Genomic DNA, 24,328 nt, shown 5'->3' with positions numbered 1-24,328 from the left:
CAGGTTTAGATATCGACGACATTCCGATGTCGCAAATCGAAAAACAACGTTATCAGTTTTGGTGCAAAAACGGTGGTAAAATGGTCCACTACGCCTATCATTGATCAAGGTCCATTTCTAGGCTTCGCCCGTAATTAACATCCAACTTTTCACTGCAGCCAGAAAGAAAATTCAATGCAAAAGGTAGCTAGTGTAAAAGGGCCGAAAAAAGCAGAAAGGAAGGGCCAACGAACAAAATTGAGAACGGTTAATGGCAAAAAAAAAAAAAAGTCCAAATTTTGGCTTATGCACGTGCCCGGAATTGAAATTTTGCTCAATTTTGTACCTAATCCTCGAAAAACATCTCCTTTTAGTAAAAAAAAAAGCTTTCTTAGCAAAACTTAGGCTTATTTAGCGTCATGGCAGCTAAAAAACCTGACTAAACGGTTAAAAACGGTATTTTTTGGCGAAAGTTTGGTATTCAAAGGGTTAATATTGATGCAAATCACTACGTGCGAATTCCCCAATAAAACAAACCGAAAACAAACAAAACGAAGAAATCTCCAAAAACACAAAATATGCAAATCGCTACATGGGAGCGACACATAGCAAATGCATAACGTTTGCTCCAAAAGATGGCCGAAAGTGTGAATCGTCCGTGCAGAAACTTCTAGCAAAAGTTGTGTAGACTGAACTGAACTGAACTAATTTTCTCGATACTCGAATCAACCACTTTTTCCGCAGTGTTCACTATTTTGTAACTTCACTAAGTACACGAAACTCGTTTGATTTCTCTTGCTGATCACCTGATGGACTGATCATGTGACTTTTCTTACAAGGTTGCACATTTTGCGCAGAAATTATCAGCATTTAGCAATTTTTTGGGTATTTTATCCTACTGCTTTGATAGATACTAGAACAATTATTTCCCTCAGTGGCTAGTGGTAAATATAATATCCACCAATAGCCACCTCCACTGCGGATAATGATTCTTACTGATTTATTCACACTTAAGCGTAATTTGAATATTACTTTTGCCGAAGGCTTTGCTGTCATTTCATCGGCCGTAGCTTCACCAGTCCTTTAGTCCAATTGCGGTTGTTCATAGTACTCCGGGTGTTCCGAGCATCCCGGTTCCCAGGTCCTGAAATCATTATTTTCCAAATCACCGTTTGGTTAGTTTGCCCTTTCTTCTGACATGTATTTTGACAACTCTGTCCATGGTAACCAAATGCAAGGGTATCAAAATCTAAGCAATCAAAATTCCATGACTCAAAGAAATTCTAAGTTTGTCTTTTAAAAAATCTTCATTCCACAATCGACTTTAAAGGAGGGTCTCAGTGGCGGATCCAGACCTTGAGCTAAAGGGGGAGGGATGGGGGGGGGGGGGGGTCGGTTCTTTTTGGTTGCCATCTTCCTTCTTTTCTTCCTTCTTTTTTTACCCAAGATAAGGGGGGGGGGGCGGGGGCGGACCCCCTGGTCCCCTCCCCTAGATCCGCCACTGGGTCTGTCACTTTATCTTCGATGAGGGCAATACCTCCATAGCGTGGTTAAGCCGCTCCTTGCGAGAAAGCAGAATACAACCTCTGGCACCCAAGGCATTCTTGCATTGGCCCTCTTAAGAATTCTGAAACTACAAATAACTATAGAAAATTTAAATTTAGTGTTGCTGCAGCTGTTGTGGCTGTTTTTAATTCTATTTTTAATTCGAGTCGAGCTACTGCTCCTTGTCCATACTTAAGTATTCGATCGCTACCGGGCACTCTTGTACCATTGTGCAATGATAAAAAATTTCACCAGACTCTTTTTCATGTTTCTTGGCCTACGACTATCGCACGATTTCTTATTTAACTCGCCTGCCGGACAATATGCATTACGAATGGTCCTGTGATAACAAGTGTGTTTATAAATAATGCAGATAATAGCTGATAATGTTACGTGGTGAATTTTAAGTTCCTTGAATAAATGTTGAAGATGGATGTTTCGGCTTGTCTCCCCTCCCGACGAGGATCTCATTCATGGCGAGCTTGGAATTTATATGCCAGACGAGTGTCATACATGAACCGTGTAATGGTCCAATCTCACCTTGAGCCTCTCTGTAGGCTAGGAAACTCAGAATTTTCATGAATTTCTTTGTTCCATTTGCGCGACGTGACGCTTCACAAATTAAACAGTCTGAACATGTCTGCCAAAAGTAACCTATAGCTGATGCACACGTCCAAATAAAAGAAAGAGAAAAAAAAAATCTGCATAATAACGTTTACTCGCCACGAGAACATCAAATTCCTCAAAATTAAGGGCTTTTTCGAACGATTACACCCACACAGGAGCACGAGGTAAGTAAATTACTGCAGTTATGACCAGTTTATTCCCCATTATTCACTTACATTGATGAATTGATCGACAAATAATTCTTTACACCAAATCCGTACATAGTTTGTTTCCATATTCCGATGTTTAGATCTTCTCAGAAGGTCTCAAATGATTGGATACAAGACCAAGCTTTTAGCAGTCAATAAACTTCATATAAATGATTGTTGCAAATATCATGTAGTATCATTTCATTTCGATAACACAATCGTTTTTGAACATCCAGACATCCGTGGACAAGAGTTAATTAAGTTCCTTTCATGCATCGCTCATGATTCATTCCGCGGTTGTAAAGTTGAGCCCCTGAATGCCGTTGAAGAAAATATTCTCTCGCAATTACGACTCTGTCGCAACAATCGTTAGCATCCATCTAAAGTCAGAATATTTTCCATCTTCCAAGAAAAGCCTTTGCTGGCCAAATAAAAGAAGAGAAAAAACAGAGCTTTTGCTACTTTTAAATTCAGGCCAGCGCTGCATGCCAGCGTTGATATGTTTCTTTGTTTAATTTTAAGCAAAAGAGAAGTTCATTAATTATGTTTGATATGCTTGATTTATGCTCTCTGATATATACATGACGCTGGATTCCACTGGATTGATTTTTGATGTTTGCGAGCAGCATTGGCTGAACTTTGTTTGCTGGCCATTAAATGCAATAAAGATAGGTTATAACCACTGAGTTGGCCGTTTATTTTCTTGTCATTTTTACTCAGAAGGAGTGAAACTCGGACGTAACCAAATACCAGTTCCCAGCAAGGGCGAGGGAATACCCACAAGATAAAATCAAAAAGACATGACAAAGAAAGGGCGGGTTGGTCCGCGGCGGAATAGGGTCAAATCTTACAAATTCGGTCTAACTGAAAAGAGGCCTGTCAGATCTCTTCGAGCGCTTGAAGCAAAAGAGGCCTCTGCCAGCTCCTCACGGATCGCGTGTTTAAATATGACATTACAGGATTACCGGAAAATCCCTCGGCTGCGAACTGGGATTGGTCAGATCCCAGTGATAAATTTTGTACGTGTTTTTCAAGCCAATCAGATTGCAATTCTACGTACCAATCTATTATATTATGCTACATTATTTCTCATTGTAGAACCAGAACGATATAACGGCAGCCGTGTGCGAATACATCACGGATAGCTCTCCTTTTGCTGTGAAGTGTCTACCATGAAACTGCATCGTCTCCGTGTCGCTTTGCTGTTTTTCCTAAATGTGCATTACTGCGATGGTAACTCGGTAGGGCTCTATACTAAAACCTTATCCCCCAGTATTCTCATCATCTTAACACAGTTACAATCGGAGTGTTAACAGACTCTCAGTGAGGCAGTTTACATATCTAGATATCAAAGTTCATAATGATAATAATGAACTTTCACTTTTTGTAATTATTTGCATTGCGTTGATTAAGAACTGAATGAGGTCACCGTATAGTTTGTTCACCTCCATGCGAATTCTCGAAAAAAATCGAAAAAAAATAAAACTGGATATCGTTTTTTTTCCATTGCGTTTTAGCCATCTGAAAACGTGAAATTTCACTTCCGGTTGGGTCAGCAACCGCGGGGGTTAGGACCTGGGACTAATCAGGCTGTGACGTCAAAACAAGAACGTTGGTCTACTTTTGAACCAAACAATTAAAAACGAAAAAACTAAATAAATGACTAAATAAAAAATAAGTCAAAGATAAGAAAGATAAGTAGAACTGCGTTCTTGTTTTGACATCACAGCCTGAGCTTAAGCCTCTTTGTCAAAGCGAGGCCTAGTGCACAATCAGTCATATGAAAATGAGTTTAATTAGCCTGTTAATGAAATCTCGAGTCATATGACTGGATGAGTACCAAGACTCGCTTTGATATAGAGACTAAATGTAATTTGGAAATGACCTATTGTTTCATCGATGACTGAATTTTCTCATTAAAACTTTGCTACAATTTCTCCCACCTCTAGTACTACGGTCTTCAAGGCCCGCCAGGACAACCCGGGATTCCGGGAACTCCGGGTACACCGGGTACCCCAGGAACCCCGGGAGCCTCAGGCTCTCTGACTTCCGTGTGTTGTCCGGGATCCGGTCGACGATGGAAACAGTGCGCCTGGGTACACGATAACACAAAAGATGACAGGGACAGTGGACAAGTACTTGTAAGGATACCAGCATAGAGATATTTAAGAATAAAGCATGCAGACATGTACATAATGTCTTGTTATCGCATGCATGTTCATAAGCTTGATATTAGGAGCTCATGACTTCGTATATCAGTCGAGTTTCAACTAATTTGTATAGTGATAAGGACAGTCCATTCGCTGATATGAAGGACCACCGAGAAGATCAAAAATTGACCCTAATATTTGCTACGTCTCAAAGGCTGCTAGAGTAAGAAGGGTTATAGTCTGGATACGAGCCAAGTGGCCCATCAGGCCGGCGCTTATCTCCGGTTTCTGTAGCATGAATTGACTGGGGGTATTTTTACTGCCTCCTGGATAGGATGCTAGCCCATTGCAGGGTTACCCCCAGCATTAAGTTTGCCGGTGCACATTTACACACCTGGTTACGCGATTCGTTGTTTGCTGTTGCAGAAATGCGACTTTGTCAAGTTAAGAGACGATTCATACCTTCGTGTGGTTTACATGGGTAATATTCGCATCCAAGGCTGTACCACATGTTGTAAGAGATGGTACTTCACGTTCAACGACGCAGAGTGCACAGATCCTGCCCCCATTGACGGTGCACTGTACCAAAGCCTAAACATTGACATTCATCGACCCACTAATATCGAAGGATACCGTGGTGGTATTGCTGCTGGGAAAGTACGCGTCGGTTTCAGCCTCGGCAACTGCAAAGTTTCATTTAACACTAATGGTGATGCATTTACAGGTTCTAACCAGGCCAACAGGATCATTATTGAGGAAGTGGAGCCGCCAGTTGCTTAAATTTGCCAAACAAATCCTGTTCCGATTTTATACGTACCTATCAATAAAGAGATGATTATCAACTCGGAAGAAGATATATTTTTCCAAGCCTATAAACTTAATTGTATTCCATTCCCTGAATCGTGATTCCACGTTAAATTTCACGCAAGAAACCGATATCGCACGAATCGCGAAGCGATGAATGCGATATTGGTTTTTCAAGTGAAATTTAACGCGGAATTCACAAGTCAGGTTATGAATTTTCTTTTAATCGCATAGCCTTCGCAATTCCACGCTGAATACCTCGCCTAGGTAACCAATCAGGGTGCGAAAATTCTCTGAGCTATGCAATTCTAGGAGAAATAACATCAAAAGGGTCTTTATGCCTAAGCCTTTGAGGCGGAATTTTATACTTTGGGCCTAGAATAAGGGTAATTCTCTCCCAGAGAGGAGGGGCGGTGGGAGTCTCTTGTTGTCTCTATGCTAGCTGGAGGCCTTTAATTCTCGCGCGATAACAAGGCGATTGAATTTTTTTTCTTTTTCCGAACTCTTTCGACCTGTGATCGTGGTCATGTATTTAAGAAATATACGCCGCCAGCTGTACTCTGCCAAAGTCGGAATCATTGATAAGTTGGCACAATGTCTCGATAGCAAGTAAACAGAAAAGGATGTATCTAGTGACTTTTTCTCAAAAGGAACTCAGTCACGGTATTTTGAGTTAATTACCTTTAAATTGAAGGAAACCTGAAAATAGTAGTTCACTAGGATAGGAAAACACCAAAGATATAGTAATAAACCATAAAGGAACAAGGATCAAGCAAGTATCAAGCAACATGGCGTCAAGTATCACGGGTTTACGGTGCTCCCGCTATTTTTGCTTTTTACTCCTTATATATGTTGTCCTCTTCACTTTTTGGCCTCAAATACCGCTACTTCCAACTCAACGCACCGATAGCAGCATTTTAGACGTTGCCAGAGATGTTAGCCAGCCAAAAGTGTACGATTTGCAACTTTCAAGGAGGTCGATTAACTCTTGCAAGACATCGCCATCGCTAACAAACAGGAACTCGCTGTTGCTAGCTGCCGCTTAGCACGTTCAGCGTCGTTCGCACTTCTACTTATTTCTCTTGCCGGCGACGTCTCACTAAATCCTGGCTCTGTTACACCACCAAGTCTTTCTGTGAGAGATTTTACGCAGTGTCGAGGACTAAAGATCGCACATTTAAATATAAGAAGTGTGTATCCCAAACTGGACTCGCTAAAACTTTGGTTACTAAACCAGCCTCTTGATGTGTCTACTTTATCGGAGACGTGGCTTAAACTATCAACCACTGATAGCGAAATCCAGATTCCTGGCTATTCTTGTGTGAGATCTGACCGACTTCATAAAGCAGGAGGAGGAACTATGGCCTATGTTCGAGATGGTATTCCTTACCGACTTAGAACAGACATTGGTGCTTCGTTACCTGAATCCTGTGTCATTGAAATTTCTCGATCTAAATGCAAGAAATTGATTATCTGGACAATCTAGAGAGCGCCTGACACAAACTTTGAAACTTTTATTGAAGATTTAAATAGATCTCTGTCTTCTTTGACCGATAAGAGTGAGTTTGTTTTGCTCGGGGACTTTAACGTTAATTTTATCGACACTAAGGTGAATAATGATAAGGCCAAGAAACGCAAACTTCTCAAGGTGACAAATTCTCACCATTTAGACCAACAAATTAATACACCAACAAGAATAACGGAGAAGTCATCAACACTTATTGACCTATTGTTTACCAACACTTCTCATCGCGTTATTGACAAAGACGTCATCTCATCACCTCTGAGCGACCACTGTTTAATCTTCTGCGTGATGAATTCAGGTGTTCCCAAGGCACCTGGGAGAACCATTGAATACCGGTCATACAAACACTACTCAAAGCAGGAATTTCTCAAAGATCTTAGAGACATTGACTAAGACCAAGCGCTAAGCAAAGAGGACATTGATTCCGCTGTCGGTTGTTGGAACAAGCACTTTACAAACGTAGCTGACAGCCACGCTCCGATAAGGAAATCAAGAATTAAAGGAGTTCATTCTCCATGGATGAATGCAAGGTTATCTGAAGCTATGCACCAACGAGATTTTTACCATTGTAAAGCCCTGAAATCAAAAGCTGCCCACCACTGGTCGCGCTATAAAGAACTGAGGAATTATGTAAACAGGGAGATAAAGAGGTGTAAATCGGAATACTATACCACTCTCATTACCGAAAACAAATCAAATCCAAGTGCATTATGGAAAACTCTTAATGACATAACATCTCGAAAGGAGAGAACTCCCATATCCTGCATCGAGGCAGACGGTGTTCAATACTTTGACCGCAATTCGCAAATCTATATCCAAGATCCTCAATGACCATTTCTCAACTATAGGAACTAAACTAGCTCAAAAACTCAAGTCTTACAGCTCTTTGTTTTTCTCAAAGTCTCCGGAAAACTTCCATTCACTTCAGAAATTTGTTCTTGAGCCAATTGCAGAAGACTTCGTTCTCCGTCAACTTAAACAGCTGAAAACTAATAAAGCAATCGGACTCGACAACGTCAGCGCGCGCCTTTTGAAAGATTCAGCCTCAGTAGTTAGTGGCAGCTTTACTAGATTGTTTAATCAATCTCTTGAATCTCGCACCTTTCCCTCTCTTTGGAAATTTGGAAAAGTGTCAGCGTTGTTCAAGAAAGGTGATCGCTGCGATGTAAACAATTATAGGCCCATAACAGTCCTGCCGACGGTGAGCAAAATACTTGAAAAAGCTGTACACGTCCAACTATACGCTTATCTCACAAACAATAAGATCATTACATCCAAACAGTTTGAGTTCAGACCGAAGTTATCAACTGGAACAGCCTTGGCTCACTTCACAGATAATATTCCACAGAATATGGACACTGGTAGGTTTACAGGTGCCGTATTTCTGGACCTATCTAAGGCCTTCGACACGGTAGACCATCATCTACTACTGCAGAAGCTAATAAACATTGGCCTTACCGACTCTACTGTCCAATGGTTTAGATCCTATCTCACGAACAGGTCGCAAATTACAGTAGTTGGAGATCCTCACTCCTTAGCTGCTAAAATGCCCGTTGGGGTACCCCAAGGCAGTATTCTGGGTCCGCTACTTTTTTTGATTTATGTGAATGATTTTCCGAACTGTCCTTTAGCAAGTGATATCGTTCTTTATGCTGATGATACTGTACTTTACTACTCATCTAAAGATCTTACTGATCTTCAACTGCACCTCAATGTTGACTTAGAGACAGTGTCAGAATGGTTCTCCAGAAATCTCCTGACTCTTAATTTATCAAAATGCAACTCTGTCATCTTTGGGAGTCCACACAAACTAAAACGTATCCAGGAAATATCTATTCAAGTAAAGGGTACTATACTCGATAGCACAGAATCATTTCAGTATTTGGGCGTAACACTTCATCAGTCTGTGTCCTGGGCAGATCACATCGAATCTGTTTGTACTGAAGAAGATTAATCAAAGGATGGGCCTAATCAGGAGAGTTAGAAATCTACTGCCATTTCAAGCCAGGGTCACCCTATACAACACCTTAATCCTACCACTCTTTGATTATGGAGACCTCGTTTTGGGGGGACAAGAACAATCTCACCATAATGTCAGAACTGCAAAATAATGCTGCTAAAGTACTGTTGGGCCTTCCAATCCGAAGCTCGTCAACTCAAGCCTTGAAAAGCCTTGATTTCAAGCCACTTGCTTTAAGGCGATTTTTTCATAGTTGCACCGCAATTCATAAGTGCTTAATTGGGTCAACAGATTTTGACTTCAGTTTCATTAGAAATCAAGCTGTTCACTCGCACAATACGAGACAATTGAACGATCTTCGTTTGCCCCTCCCTCGCACTAACTGGGGCAAGCAAATGTTCATTTATCAAGCAGCGAAGGACTGGAACAGCCTCCCGCGTGAATTAAAAGACACACGTGTTTTATCTATTTTTAAAGCAAAACTGAAAACTTTTTTGAATGATTTTAGCTAATTTTAATCTTTAGAATTTTAACTTTTTAACTAATACGAACTCTTTTTACTCTTATTTATTTATTTTAGCTTGTAATTTATTAGGTAACTCTTATTTATGTCATTGTTAGGTGATTTTTATTTAGGAGGGCTCCACTGAAAACCGCCTTTGGCGAGTTGGATTCCCTCACTAAATATTATTATTATTATTATTATTATTATTATTATTATTAAAGATTCGCACAGCTATTGATGATATTGAAGCTGGTTTCGTCATTGGCTCCCGGCAACAACAAGTTGCCTAGGGAGGCCAAGAAACACCCCTTGTTTGCTTTTTCTCTTCTTTCTACATCTCCAGCACCTTTCTAAGAATTCTTGTTGACCCCAACAATGCACATCGCTGGATCAGTCCAACAGGAATGCCCACCTCAATGGCTCTCAGATTGTCCTTCAATCTCAGTGGTATTGATCCCAATGCTCCCACTACCACTGGAATAACCTTTGTCCTCACACCCCACATTTTTCGAACTTCTCTTGCTAGATCTTGATACTTTTCAACTTTTTCATCTTCCTTCTCTCTCACCCCACTATCCTCTGGAATTGCCACATCTATAATCTGACAGCTCTTGTCTCTCTTGTCAATGATCACCAAATCCGGTCTCCTAGCCCCTATTTCATGGTCTGTTCGCACACTGAAGTCCCATAGAAGTTTGTAATCCTCATTTTCAAGCACACTGTCTGGAACATGGTCATACCATCTCTCCTTTCGTTCAAACCCACATTTTCCTGACAGGTCCCAATGGATTGCTCTAGCCACGTTATCATGTCTCCTTTTGTATTCTTTTTGTGCCAGTTTCGAGCACGAAATTATTATTATTATTATTATTATTATTATTATTATTATCATATGGATGATTTAAGACGGAAAAGAATTAACATGGATTACAAACCACAAACTTCTAAAATAATTAGGCTAAACTTTTCAAGATGCGCGAACCGTAACATAGCTCTTTTAACAGTTTGAATGAGAAGTCATTCAACAAGACGCATATAGTGGCATTATTTTGAAGAACTCTCTGTCCCGGATGACACATCATGAAGGTAGATCTTAAATTGTTCACAAACATTTATCGCAGTATTTTTTGTTTACCATGGCAAATTCCTCGCGGCGCCTTCTTGGTTCATTCGATTTAAAATGAAACAAGGAGGGAAAAGTAAAAGTCTTCTTAAGTTTTACTGCGATTCGGGGCAAGCTTGATAATAAGGGATGAATTACACGAATAAAAATGCTTTTAAAACAAATCAAGATCACGGACTGGAAAGATAGCGTACACCTCAAGCGGGCAATCTAACATATGGAAAAATTAAAAATGGCGACTGATACATTAACCCGTAAATTTTTGCCAATAAAAATCCCTAAAAGCACTTAGAAAAGTTCTAAATTGAAAACTTCAGACCAAGCATGAGGAGTTAATACAGAGAAGAATTTAAGAATAAACGACTTTCTTTAGGCTGCTCCCCAATGAGCTATGTTATTTTTTTGCAAGGGATCAGTGATACAGCCGTCATTTCCCCCTACACTTTATTCTGAAATCAGTGCTATATCACCAACTGCCGAAGCTGAAACCAAGCCAGGTGCTTTAAAACGTTTTTTTTTTTTCTTTAATCTTATTTCTGACGCGAAAATCTCAACACATTTGCGTTCAAATAAGATCCAAAAGGTGCCGGTACCGGTGGATGTGAATAACCATTCAGATCACTATCATCTTCTTTGATCGCTAAGGGATATTTTATTTACTGGCCAAGCACCGAATGACTGAAACGGCGATGGCTTCAAGCAAAGCAGGCATGATGTGGAGCAAGTGCACGGTACACGTGTTTGATGGACAAGAGTCTGACCGTTCCTCCGCGGCTTTGATGTCTTTCACGGACGTTTTAGGTCGGTTGACGGACGTACGCTACTGCATCAATAATATTATTTATTTTACTATTTTTTTTTTGTATTTGTGACCCTCCAGGGGAAAACTGAAGAAATAAGGTGATGGCATATTGATTTTAAAAACTGAATATTTAGTTCTGTAAAGTGGTATTTACTACAGCTGTTACTGTTCTATTTGTTATTCACTGTTTAGTCCTATCTCATGACTCTAATGCCTGAAATCTAAATAATAATAATGTAAAAAAAAAATGTATATGTACTAGTTTCATTTTTGCAGGGAGAGAACTTTGTTCAGTAACCGTCTCAAATCACTCATTAGGGACCTTACGCATATACGACGGCGACGGCGAGGACGACGCCTCGTAGAAAATGTGCCTCTATTTTACTTTGGAATTTCGCATTTATTTGAAACTATCCAGTGTGTTTGTCGGTATTAAAATTTGCCCTGCTGAATACGCTACGAATGCGTCCAGCTCCAAATAGAAATATGAAAAATTAGCCGTTGTGGTTCACGTTCTCCAGACAACGCAGAAATAGGTCATTTCACGTTGCTGTTTTGCAGAGGACGGCAAGGAAATGTACCAAGAATTATAATTCACGTGCACAGCCATTATCATAGTTTGCTCATCAAACCTTTTGTTTAGTGACGTTCTCGTTGCCGTTGCCGTCGTGTTTTGCGTAAGGTCCCTATTGCTCACAATGCCGCTACACATCCGGGGCTTTTTTGTGACCTCCGCGCGTAAATTCAAACTGAATAATTATCCCAGCTGTCCCGACAATAAGAAAAATGACCGACATCTGCAAACAGTATGTATGTTTTGTGCGATTACGAGCTTATTAGTCAAGTTCAGAAAAAGTTTGCATATGGCTTTTGAAGATGACACATCGGTAGAAAATACGAGACCTTTTCTGAGATTTTACCACAATTAGAACTAGTCGCAAATTTTATTTGAATTTGGTCCATTTCAAGGAATTTTGGGGAATTCACCGGGAATTCACCGGTGCTAGGAGAGAGGCCGTGAAAAACATAACCACAACGCGCGCAATAGTCATTCAAATGATGGGTCAATTTTTCGCGTACCTTCACTCGCGCGCGACAAATTCTCCGCCCTTGCTTGATTCTTACGAGCTAGCAAAAGCTTGTTTTCGGGGAGCGGGGAGTAAAATTTATTTTTGCAAAGCGTAAGTTTTGTTTGTTATCGCTTTTCAAATGCGCATGGTGAAGGTACTCTTCGCGCTTGTCCGGATTTGTGACTCAAGCTCGCAAACCAACACAGATACTGAATGGTCGGATTTTCTGGAAATTTAATTCTAACAGAGCGCAAGAAATAATTGCTAGCGGTCCTTCCAAGGCAGCAAGTGACGCTTTGCGCTCGTCTCAACCGCTTTTTCTTTTTTTTACTATGGCTAATTACAATGCTATTGTCCATTTTATTGCAACCTGAAATTTGCTTCACACTCCCAACCGTTTGATTGACAGCAATGGAATCGCGAAGAGACTCAAGGTATTCCCAAAGCTAAGTCTGTTGACCAATCACGGCCGACTAGTTCTGAACATCCAAATTGTTATGCCGCGCATTAATAAAATGGGCACTGCAAGTACATGTCGCAAAAGACAATAGCATTGTGGGCGATGTGCAGTTTGTTAATTATCATCCAGTGAAATTCCTTGACTAGGAAAGCGCTCCCGAATATAGAGGCATCCAAGTTGTCAAGCTGCTACGTTCTCAGAGAACAAGTTTGCAACGTCGAGGCGATTTAGAACGTCTCTAGACCAAAGAGGAATCGATTCTTCTCATCCTTTAGCTTGATAGGTAAGCGGAATTAATTATTTTGCAACAGTCAACATTTTGTCGGCGAAACATGTTTCGGATGTGCCACAATCCATTGTTTTAATTACAATACTTTAAATATGAATGTAATAGATCACCAGCTCATAAAGTGCGATTAAACGAAGCAATAATTCATGTGGCAGCTAAACGGTGCAAAAATGTAGAAACCGTTGGCTCGATTGCTGTAAACATGTCCGTTGAATATAGTAAAAACAATTCAGGCCTGAACGGGATTCGAACCCATGACTTCTGTGATACCAGTGCATTGCGCTACCAACTGAGCTATCAAGCCAACTGGGAGCTAGTCACATTGTGAGTTCGTAATAAATACATAAATACAGAAACCTTCATAATACGGACACTCTACTCTGTTCCCACGGTGTCTGAAATTAAAGACCTTATTAAAGACCTTTTTTGGGGACTTTACCAAATATCGAAGGATTACTTTCTTGTGACGCTGCTTTGAAAAAAAGAAAGACAGAAAGCAAAAAAAAGACAACATCTCTCCGAAACAACTTATTAAAGTGGTGCAAACCATAAGGAAAAAGGAACTGAATTTGTATATTTGTTGCATTAATTTCGAATGTTGATTCTACGAAAATTAAAGCAACTAAATATTCAAAAGTGGGAAGTACATACCCCTTACTGTATTTGCTTTCAAACGATGTCGATTTGACAATACGTTTTCAGGTTACTAAGTTTTGATTTTGGTACAAGTTTTTGCTTGAAAGATACAGAACATCAACTGAATTTCAATTTCTGGTCACTGCGGTAATGAAATTGATCAAAGCAAATTTAATTTTCTTTGACCCGATTTAATTTACACTTTGGGGGCAAGTAACAAGCCAGCTCTTTGACTAAGGCAGCCTGGTGCTTTGGAGAGGGCCGGGTGTAAATAGCTATAGTAATGTCTACATTTCAGTAACAAAAGTAGTGCGCCAACTTTACAGTTTATATTCCATGCAGCTCATATTCTAGCTATCTGACTATATCGCGCTTTGAAGTCTTTAATGTCGTTCTTTTCTGTTTTTCAGGATGAAAGAAGCTTACCGTGCTGTTAAAGAGCCACAGAATCCGCATTAAGCTCTCGTAGCCGAATGAAGTTCCAAAAAATAATAGTAAATTAAAAATCAAACCTCGCACGGTCTTCGAAGTAGAAATAGGGAAAAAAAACCTGAAAGCGGCATGATACCGAGTCAAAAATAAACTAAGTCTTTTATGGGAAAAATAGATGCTCTTTTGAAAGGAGTCTGATAAAGCATCGAAGAAAACTAAGTCTTTTGGCAGGAAAAAAGTGTGCATTTTTTAAGTGGAGTCTGACGCGGAGTCAAAATAAAAGAAGTCTTTTGGCGGGAAAAATCTGAGAATTTTACAAACAGATCTCACCCATCAAAATACGGCATTTATTTTGACTTTTTTGCTAGACCCTGTTTAAAAGGGCAGAATTTTTTTCCCACGTTGGCAACCCCACATAGACAAAAAAATAGCAAAAGAGACATTCCGACTAGTTTCCAGGGCCCTTTCAAACGCGCGTTATTTTTTAATCTTTCTTCTTAAATAAAGCAAGACTCATTTATTGACTACAAGAGTTTATTTCCATTTTAAATGATAAAGTGATAACGTACAATGTTATTACCTTTTAACTGCATTTCTTATATACAAAAGATCTGTAATTACAAAGATCGATTGCAATAAACATCACTTGTTTATATTGAACTATTAAATGCTCGAGTAATAACTGCAAAATGGAAATCAGCTGATTCAGGATTAACATTTTGCACCTTTGCAAACGAAAACAAAATCTAATTAATTATATTTATGAAGCAATCGTGGACAATACACCTTTAAAATAATATTAGCGAATAAAGCACAACAACTTTTCGCCTGCTACATGACAACAGCATTTTGAAGTACAATTATTAAAAACAAACAAAACAAGAAAGCTTCATCGTGGATTATTTTCAAATTTCGACTTTCGCTGTTGCCACGAGAAGACCAAAAAACATTGTGTTCTTTTTTCATCGTTAAAATTCACCTTGAAATGTCTAGAATTTTGAAACAATTACTTACTAATATTTGCTAGTATTTATATAGCGATATAGTACGCGGCTTATAACGAGGGCCTGTGGTATTGGTGGAAACTCCGCAAAACAAAATAGCAAATACCACAACGTTTGTAAATTTTTACGGATTCTTAAGTCATAATATGAAAGCGAGATTATTTCAAGTTTCAGTAGATTAACTAGCTAAATTTATAGAGCAACCTCTAAATGCTCCATGAAACTTGCTTCATGGTTGTCAAAAGATTAAAATATCGAAATATTCATCAAATTACACAGATCCACGTTGAAAGAGTGATGTCAACGACGAACGTCTAGACTTCAAGCTCTTCGTCTGATAAATTTAGTTCAACGTTAAGACAAATTATACCTGTTGAGAATTTTCTTTATCCTAGCTACAACTGATAAGAATATTTCATTGTGAAATTTTTCTTCTTGTCGTTCTCAATATGTCTCAATCTTTTAAAAACTTGTCATGTTTTGTTTTTTCCTATTGCGTTTTTGCATCTTCCCAACCTTATTAAAATTTTCTTTGGAGAAAATGGCTTATAACATCGTGACATAACTCCTTGAAACTATATCTAATATCACAATCGACGTAAAAATTTGGGTCTGTTTCATCAAATAATTGATTTCAGTATTACTTAAGAGAATTTGAATATATATCAAGACAACTTCTCATAGAAGAGAACATGTCGACACGCATTCTCGGGGATTTTCGTTCTATCATTTCGGGTTTAAAATCGTTTTGGTACCACTTTTGGTATGAGCTTTCCAAGTTTTACCTCTTCTGCCTATATTGGGATACCTTTGAAAAGTAAGCCAGAAATAGATGAGGCTCTTGCTGACAAAGCGTACTTGTGTGGGCTTAGATTTACTTTTATTCCATTCAGCTGGAAAGCCAGTTTTAAACGTCAGTATTCGGGAGTTAAAGTACTACAAGTGAATAGGCCATCACTAGAAAGATAAAGGTATAAATTTAAATAAATAAGGTAATATTGAATATTAGGTATCAACATAAGTAAGTTGTTGTTAATTTTATTGATGACTGTTTACAGATATCAAATTAACTTGTACATGTACTGTCGAGAGGGTTTGCTGTGATATCTAAGCCAGTTACATAATAAAGTCAGCAAGTGAGAATTCAAAAGTTGGTCCCAAATAGACACCTTGTTAATGGTGTCAATTCCACTGAAGTTCTGAAAACGTTTTGTCATGACTGGAAAGAAATATTGTCACGTAGAATAAGAATAATCAATTTGCATTCAGGATGTAGGTTCTTTTGTTGATTGCCAGTCTTAAGATGATGCAAAATGTAAAATGTTACTGTAAATGCCGTAAAAGCAACATAAAAAACATTGATAACATTGTTCATACAGTCTGCATGCTTCTTTTGATACATGTAGATCCTTGTGATGTTAAAAGTTTATGTTGATGATTGACTAGTAGTTTGCATAATATTTTCTGGATAGAAGAGTGCATCCATGTTTGTTTCTGGTTTCAATATTAATCTTCAAGTGGCTGTTAGCATACAGTTGTATAAAGAGTTGTGTAATAGAACTTCCAACGACTCACGTGAAGAGTATACAGTACAGGTTTATCAGCTTGAACTTGATAAAAAGTCATTGCTACATGACAAGCATCAAAATTATGTCTAAAGGAGTGTTCCACATTGTCCAGTGTGCTTCACTCTGGTTTACTAGTTCTTATGCTCACATGACCTGGTACAGATGTCTCTCATTGTAGGTGTTATAATTGTTTTGTCAAACCCAATACTACTTTGATCGGTTGAATCTGTTTTAAAATACAAGAAGATAATAACATCTTTTTTTATCATGCTATTCACAGTGGGAAGTTAATTAATTAAATGTCATTTGAAGAACACAATGCAACTGTTATCGGCTTTTTTAGGAGAATTTCTTGTACACAAATTCATTCACTGCAGTCACATTCCTGGTCGTGTTGACCTCGTTGCATATCAGCTTGACAACCACAAATAAAGACATGTGCAGTACACCTTTCATTTTGAAAGGACCAGTCCATGTTTGTGAGCAAGACAATTGCAAATATAATAGGTTTTTAAGCTCTTCAATGCTGACCAAAGTGTATCTCCCAAATGAAAGGGGTATCCCATGCAAATTCTCGAAGTTAAATTGAAAATATGTCAAAGCTGTGCTCTGACGTCTTTAAAACTGTGACAAACAACAATTGTAGTAACAATGATGTAATATATCAAGCATGAAAGACCGTCAGATCTCAGCTATCAGTAAAACCAACGTGTCACTTCTCAGCTCGCGGTTACAGTTTTGACCAGGAATTCCCAGCAATCAGTACAGGGTACATGTAAGCCCCATCCAGGCCCTCCATTGCATGCGTTTCATTAAGACTTTCAGCAGGAAGAGAACCGGTTTTCACTGGCAGGCAAAACCTTTTTGAACTGAACTTAATGTTTGAAGTAAAATTTTCCTCCCAGATAGTCAAACCAGGCAGGCAAGATCGCCCTCATAGCCGGTCAGTTTGCCAGGTGCCTTGTACCTCTTCCATTGACAGTGCGTTACATTCGTTGAGTCTTGATCGTCCCGTTCATACAAAGCCCTGTTTAGAGATACCCAGTCGATCCTGAAGTGCTTTTGTTGTTAATTTTAAGTCCCTTTCAATAACATCCAGTTGTCGTCTGGTTTTACTTGTGTCGAAGGTTGGAGGCGGCTTGCCCCGGGGCATGGGCTGCGTCACGTGAGCCGACAAAGGTCTTCTTTTACTTTTTACACCTGTGCTTCCCAATGTAGTGGAGCTTTTCACGGCTGAAGTATGAGAGCAAAGCCAACATTACTACAGGTGTTATTTAGGGTGGCTCAGCGTTAATAACTTTGCAAACTGCATGGACACACTGGAAAAGGTATCGCAATGGTCGTTTGGTGAGTAATTTTCGTCTTCGAACGTAACACATCTTCGTAGACCCAGTACTGAGTTGATTACCGGAGCCCGCGAAAGTGGGCTAAGGTAGAAATCTTGAAAAGGGGTAACGATCAACTAACTCCAGAAACGTGCATGCTACGAACGATAAGTAAGCAAATGCGCCCTTGGAATTCAGGTTGATTGCCGGACTTAATCAGTTGTTTAAATATATAAGCAGCTGCTTATACAAGCATGTGGGAGGTACGATGGCCTAATGGCGAGCGCTTCAGGTTCGAGCCCTGGCGGGGGGTCATTGTGTTTTGTTCTTGGGCAAGACACTTAACTCTCACATTGCCTCTCTACACCAAGGTGTATAAATGGGTACATGTAACAGAGAATTAAATACTGGGGGTAACCCTGCAATGGACTAGTAAGGTGTAGTAACCCATCCGGCGGGACAGGGGAGTAGAAATACTCTTAGTCGCTTCATTCTACAGAAACTGGAGAGAAGAACCGACCTGATGAGCCCAAGTGCAGAACTTCGCACCTCTCTCTAGGTAACCACACGTATATGTACATGTACATGTACATGTACATCATTATTCATTGACAAGAAATTTGTTGCTAATCTACTACATCAGGTACTGTTTACAATCCAAGGTGGCTGTACACGTTTAATCATTGTACAAGGCAATTTGTATCCCACGTACCCGCGGTTCTGGGTCTGGGTCTAGCCGACTGCATGTTGCCTCTCTTTCCAGTCCCTTCGCTCGTTTGTGAACGAACATGCTACAAAAGAAAACGAAAAACAAATAAAGAGCTTTCTTGACTGCCCAATGAATATGCAGTATCGTCATTGTTATTACTTCATTGTGATTTACTGAGAGCAGGCCAATTAATCATTAAGTTTCAATTTGCACTGTAGTGCATGCGCGTTCGTTACCTATATAAAAAATTTAGCAGTTAATGACTGATTTCCCATTCACACCAACTAAACTTAGTTCAACTAAAAGTTGAGCTCTAATTTAAATGAATCAAGTTTAGGTTTTTCCAATTTGTCGATTACGTTTTGCAGTCAGTTTAAGAAGACAAATTTCAAACCACTTTGCTACGATGTTATAATCAAACAGGTCTTTACCTTGCTAAGGTGTAAGGTAAACACGGTATGAACAACTATTATGTAATCTTGTTTAGTTAAACTACTTTAAACATGTTTAACATGTTAGTGTGACCTTTCTTAGATTGACCTAAATTCGATCAGTTCAATTCCCTGCATTTTAAATAAGTCACTCTTGAGTGGTGATTCAGGGGGTCAATTTGCTGCATGTGTGTTAATGAAAGGCGTTGGAAGTCATAAAACTGTGATAAAACTTTCATTTTACACGTACGTGAGCTGATCCTTGTTTCTTTTCTTTTGGTAAATTTACTTCCTCCCTAAAAGACAAAATAATTAGAAAAACTCATGTCGTACAAATTAAGTATCGTGACGTATTAGTATTTCCGGCTGCCGCTTGTCTCCGCCGAAAATAACGTCTGCGAACCCGAGCCAGGAAACGATTTCTGGGACGTAATGACTTTTGTTTCTCCTTGGCCAATCAGATTCCATGGTAGAATGAAACTCGAGTGCTCCTCGCAGCGAATACCTCGCGCAGTAGCTCTGGGGCTACTTGAGCTAAACTGTGATTGGCTTAAAATTCCTATGTCACAGAAATCGTTTCCTGGCTCGGGTTCGCAGACGTTATATTCGGGGGAGACAAGCGACAGCCGGAAATACGTCTGCGTTCGCAGGCTATATTAGTGACTGTAATGACACTAATTCTGATACTATTAAGTAAAACCTTTGCTATCAAATAGGAGTACAGATGGACTGAAAATGTCTGATTTAAAAACAAGTTACAAACAAACAACAACAACAGCAAAACTTTGGTCTATAACAAAAAGTATAATTATTTAATTTTTTCTGGATCTACATTGAATCATCTCATAAAGAGCAAGAAAGAAAGAAGACACTTGAGGAAAGAACATCAATTTCATATCGGTGAACTTGAAAACCGTAGAAAGTAAATGAAAAGAAAACCCGCACTTACCGGCTTAGCGAACTGGATCGTCTTCTCGTGAGGAAAACACCATTAGAACTCTGAAACAAATGTAAACGAAATGAGTTTGGCAAAAGACAAAAAAAAAAAAGACAACTTAGAAATACAATAACAAGAACAAAAACAGCTGCAGCAATAACAGCAATAGCAGAAGTAACAACAACAACAACAACAAAAATAGAATGGCATACATGATCTAACCTTGTGACCGTTTACAACTTGACTATCCACGGGGGATGCTTCTAAATGGCACGCAAGAAAAGAGACAAATTTGGAATAAACTGGCGAGCAACGATGAGTGGAAATAAGAACTAACATTTCTTTTATTAGTAGAATTTAAGCCGAACGCCAATGCAAATGAGGCAACCTGAGTGATCATTCACTACTTAAGGAAACGAAAACATGTACAGTGTTTCTATCGAGTTTTAGTATATTAATCTACCAGCGTTCTATCATAAATGGCGTTCTCTGATTGGCTACGTTACACACTATCTATTCTGTTGTAGATGGTGAGTAGCGTAGCAATGAGCGCTTGTTAACAAACTGACGGCCGCTTCTTTGAAGAGGATTTAGATAAAGTTTTGAACGACTAGTACATTTATGCTAAAACAATTAGATTATTCGCTCTCGATTTATATGCGTGATAGAAATCTCGAGCTCATAATCTAATCGTTAAATAGAGGGACAGTGCAACTGCTTTGTCTTCGTTAAAAGAAGCTCTCTCCAGGAGAGATGTCAACTTATTCTAACCTTCACTGATTTTTTCATCCTCAAGATCTTGAAGGCTACAGGCATTTGCAAGTCTCTATAGATGAGAAAACGTTAAAACAGAATGAGCAAGGTGTACAAAATACAGAGTGTACTAAGTATTACGTGCACAAGATGCAAGATTAAATCTTCTGGGTGCTTCGTTAAAGGTGTCATATCACGATGTACAAATTTACTTTGAAATAATATTTTACTTACTAACAAATTCTTAAGTTAGAAAACGAAGACTACTATAGAGCAGAAAGAGATTATGTAAGACAGGGACAAAATCCAAGAACCTTTAAATTAAACGTGTCAACTTACATGTACACTTTCATCCACCTCTGTAGAGACATGTTCTTTATTTCTGCTCCTGACTGGACTGACGAGCAAGTTTTCTGAGATATCTAAGTCTGTTTCTCTCTGAACACTGTCCTTCTGTCCCAGGTTGAGTGGGTGAAACTTTGGTGGAACTCTTCTTCTAAACTTTGCATGAAGCTCTTGTTTCTGCTGCTCAAGTCGCTCTCTTTCCTCTGCTCTCTGACGTGCATTTTCCTCCTCTCTAGCCTGCAAATTATAACCATCACTTTTAAACCTGCATTTAGAGGAATTTTGTTGGGTTTGTGGGGTTTTGTATATGACATTGCAAAAGTTAGTCAAAATACAGCTTGCATTTGACTGTTGTTGTGGTTGTTTTTCTTTCCTGAAATATACTTTGAAGAACTGCGACCATGGGTTCCATTGACCCATTTGACTAGCTCATAAGCAGTTAACATACAGTAACTAGATAAGGCATAAATTTAAGATGTTTCATTCCTCTCAAGGGATTTAAAAGTTACATACACCTGTAATGTGGGGCTACAGTCAATATTATACTTGGCAATATGCATTACAGTAACTGCTTTAAAAATATACTGTATAATGGCTTCATGATTTTTTTTCTTGTACCTGAAGTAACTGTAAAGTGTTGGTTTGTAGAAAAGAAACATTTGCTTGATGTTGCATGACATCCTTGTGTGACATGAGCTGTTCGTCAAGGAGTTCTTCTCTGTCACGCATGTACAGAAGTTGCTGAGCTCGCAGGTCAAGTTCCTCCTCATGGTACATGCGATTTAAAAGACCAATTACAAGCCTCGCCCAGCCATTCAGCGCTCTTGACTGACAGAAATAAAAATCAAAATGTTAGGGCAAATATTATACCACAGACAAAAATGTAATGATATAATAATTATGTCTAGATCATCTGCTACATGGCACTTAAAGACTAGACATGGTTTGGACATACCTTGGGTGTGGTTGTAACCTCATTCAAGTTTGACCTCTGAATCTTTGGTGGTGCTACACCTGTAAGTTATACAATATTTATTAATAATTAATCAGAAAAATATAATTATGTATTTAATGTGGATATATAATTAGTTGTATTCTTCGGCAAACAATTAACTACTATTCCAAACGAATATTAATTTAGATGAAAGACAAGTGTACAAGAGAAATGGTAACAGTCTAAGTTTCATAAAACCTCTATTAAACCACAGACCTCCGTGAGGCGTCTTTCTTTGAACAAGGCCATTTTAGAGATTTAGAGGCACATGGGGGAGGGGAAGTAGGTTAGGAAGTAGAGGAGGGAATAAGATTGAAAAACCTAACTGAGAGGACACTGAAGTTATGTAGTATCATCTCTGAAGATGTACTGTGTCGATTCAAATGATGCCTCACATTATCATCTTTGGAAAGAGAGGGGTAAATAAAGTTGGAATTCTGAGAAGTTCATAATTATTGTTCATCTTAAGCAGTGATGTGTAACTCAGTAAACCCTCCTTCTGTACATAGGTGTACGGGCACCTTCGGACTTGGGGTGGGCACAGTGACCTTATTCCCCGAAAAAAGAAAAAACACACAATGCTTGAAAGTTTGAGTGTTGTTCAAACGCACTCAAATCGCAGAATTAACAAAAATGTTCACAATTCTCTCGTCATGTCTCGTCTATGTTTCTGTAAACTTACCAACAATGTTTGCAACATGTAGTGATGCTGTTTCATCTCCCTGCCAAGCTCTTGACCATAAAAAATAATTGTATTACACTGTTATGTAGAAGTATAATACAATAACATGCAGCAATGAGCTGACTTAAACACTACTTCAACAACAATTTGTATACTGACCTCTATGCTGAAATGTCACAGAGCACTAAACTCCTCAGTGGACAAACAATTGTCATGCACGAGGGGCGCAGAATGATAATAAAACTACATGTTAATTTTATTAACAACTTTTTAGTCACTGACAACTGCGCCAATGAAAACAAATTCAAGTGTCTCATTTATGAAAGATAATGGAAGAATGCTAGCTTTAGAAGGTGCAGGCAGATTCTAACTGTGCGGAAATATTCATACATGTATAGCACGCACAAAAAATGTCAATAAAATGAATTAATATATGTTTCCATGCACCTTGATTTTAATTTGATTGCCTTGAAAATCATGTTAGGAAGGACAAAATGTCAGACTTCTATGATGTATAATTACATGTATTTCTAAGAACTCTTTAGCAAGCTTAAATCAGTCATTGGACTTCTAATTCATCAAAAAAAAAAAAAAAAAAAAAAAAAATGCAACTAGGACTGAGCACCGAGGGCCAGCCAAGTATAGTGTGGTGCATGTGTCGACTTGGGTGGGGGGGGGGGGGGGGGGGGGGAGGTAAGTTCGTGAGGAAAAGAAGTATCCCTTTATCCCAGGCTGAAGGTTTCTCTCGCCTCTTGCCTTTCAAAAATTAAGCGTCACCTCTTCTCGTTCAAAAAAGCAGCTGCTGCACAAGCTTAATAACATACTCACTGGTTTGTTAATGTGTGACTCACCTACGAACTAGATAAATAACACACTGGAGTTGATCTTTAACTTTTTGAGTTTCCACTTGGCTTTGTAAAAGTTCCAACTTCAGTTTGTTCGCTAGATCTCGAAGAGCTTGACACTCATTAGAGGTGTTTCGACGCCTGTCCTTCTCTGTTAGTCCCCGCTGCATGGCAAATAGTTAAGCTCGATTGATGAAGATTAATTTAAGTTTATAAGAATTACAACATCAAAGTTGATCATCTATCGGTGAATGAGCGAATGATGAGCCTTGTAAATCTCACATTTCCTTTGAACAAGAACGTCAAGAAAGCCAGATCTATTACCAAAACTTCTTCTTTTAAAAATCGCCAACAATTATGCCAAAGATTCCATACAGAATGCCTTCAGACACACCATGAAACGACGAGTCACAAGGAAATATCTTCCCAGATCACCCAGGACTATTGTAGCTACGACACTGGTGAAATGTAGATGAAAACAATTCCCATATTCCTTGAGATTTAACACAGTTGAAAGGTCTTTCAGTCTCTTTGCTTGCAGAATAGTTAATGAATACAGCAGTTTTCAAGTTGTTTGTAAACAGTCTTCACTGGAATTCGTCCGCCATTTTGAATTGTCTCGAGAAACTGCTGACCATAA

At 39.0% G+C, this 24,328-nt stretch overlaps 2 protein-coding genes across 2 annotated transcripts; one reads left to right on the top strand and one right to left on the bottom strand.

Annotated features, from left to right (window-relative positions):
- The first annotated feature begins 1,772 nt into the window (after nt 1-1,772).
- LOC110069487 (collagen triple helix repeat-containing protein 1-like) lies at nt 1,773-5,341 on the top strand. Its single transcript, XM_020777011.2, has 4 exons — nt 1,773-2,315; nt 3,438-3,580; nt 4,289-4,480; nt 4,916-5,341. The coding sequence occupies exons 2-4, from the start codon at nt 3,512-3,514 to the stop codon at nt 5,267-5,269; spliced, it is 615 nt and encodes a 204-aa protein (XP_020632670.2). The 5' UTR covers nt 1,773-2,315; nt 3,438-3,511; the 3' UTR covers nt 5,270-5,341.
- Nucleotides 5,342-16,121: 10,780 nt separating this feature from the next.
- On the bottom strand, nt 16,122-24,304 carry LOC110069497 (uncharacterized). The gene is made up of 11 exons (XM_020777023.2): nt 23,695-24,304; nt 22,844-22,893; nt 22,123-22,181; nt 21,786-21,995; nt 21,162-21,404; nt 20,841-20,895; nt 20,292-20,332; nt 20,082-20,131; nt 19,383-19,428; nt 18,705-18,783; nt 16,122-17,900 (listed from the first exon to the last, which is right to left on the bottom strand). The coding sequence occupies exons 1-11, from the start codon at nt 23,856-23,858 to the stop codon at nt 17,683-17,685; spliced, it is 1,215 nt and encodes a 404-aa protein (XP_020632682.2). The 5' UTR covers nt 23,859-24,304; the 3' UTR covers nt 16,122-17,682.
- Between the last annotated feature and the right edge of the window lie 24 nt (nt 24,305-24,328).

The sequence above is a fragment of the Orbicella faveolata genome, unplaced genomic scaffold (genome assembly GCF_042242905.1).
Source record: "Orbicella faveolata isolate gen_17 unplaced genomic scaffold, um_ofav_v1 contig_3, whole genome shotgun sequence".
NCBI classification, from domain to species: domain Eukaryota; kingdom Metazoa; phylum Cnidaria; class Anthozoa; order Scleractinia; family Merulinidae; genus Orbicella; species Orbicella faveolata.
This window is presented reverse-complemented; position numbering and strand designations above follow the sequence as displayed.

Excerpts from the sequence above, each read along its gene's own strand:
- LOC110069487 (XM_020777011.2), top strand. The coding sequence starts at position 3,512 with ATGAAACTGCATCGTCTCCGTGTCGCTTTGCTGTTTTTCCTAAATGTG. Across the intron at positions 3,581-4,288 it reads ATTACTGCGATGGTAACTCG|TACTACGGTCTTCAAGGCCC; the intron begins GTAGGGCTCTAT and ends TCCCACCTCTAG. Across the intron at positions 4,481-4,915 it reads GGGACAGTGGACAAGTACTT|AAATGCGACTTTGTCAAGTT; the intron begins GTAAGGATACCA and ends TTGCTGTTGCAG.
- LOC110069497 (XM_020777023.2), bottom strand. The coding sequence starts at position 23,858 with ATGCAGCGGGGACTAACAGAGAAGGACAGGCGTCGAAACACCTCTAAT. Across the intron at positions 22,182-22,843 it reads ACATGTTGCAAACATTGTTG|GTGTAGCACCACCAAAGATT; the intron begins GTAAGTTTACAG and ends TATAACTTACAG. Across the intron at positions 21,996-22,122 it reads AGGTTACAACCACACCCAAG|TCAAGAGCGCTGAATGGCTG; the intron begins GTATGTCCAAAC and ends TATTTCTGTCAG.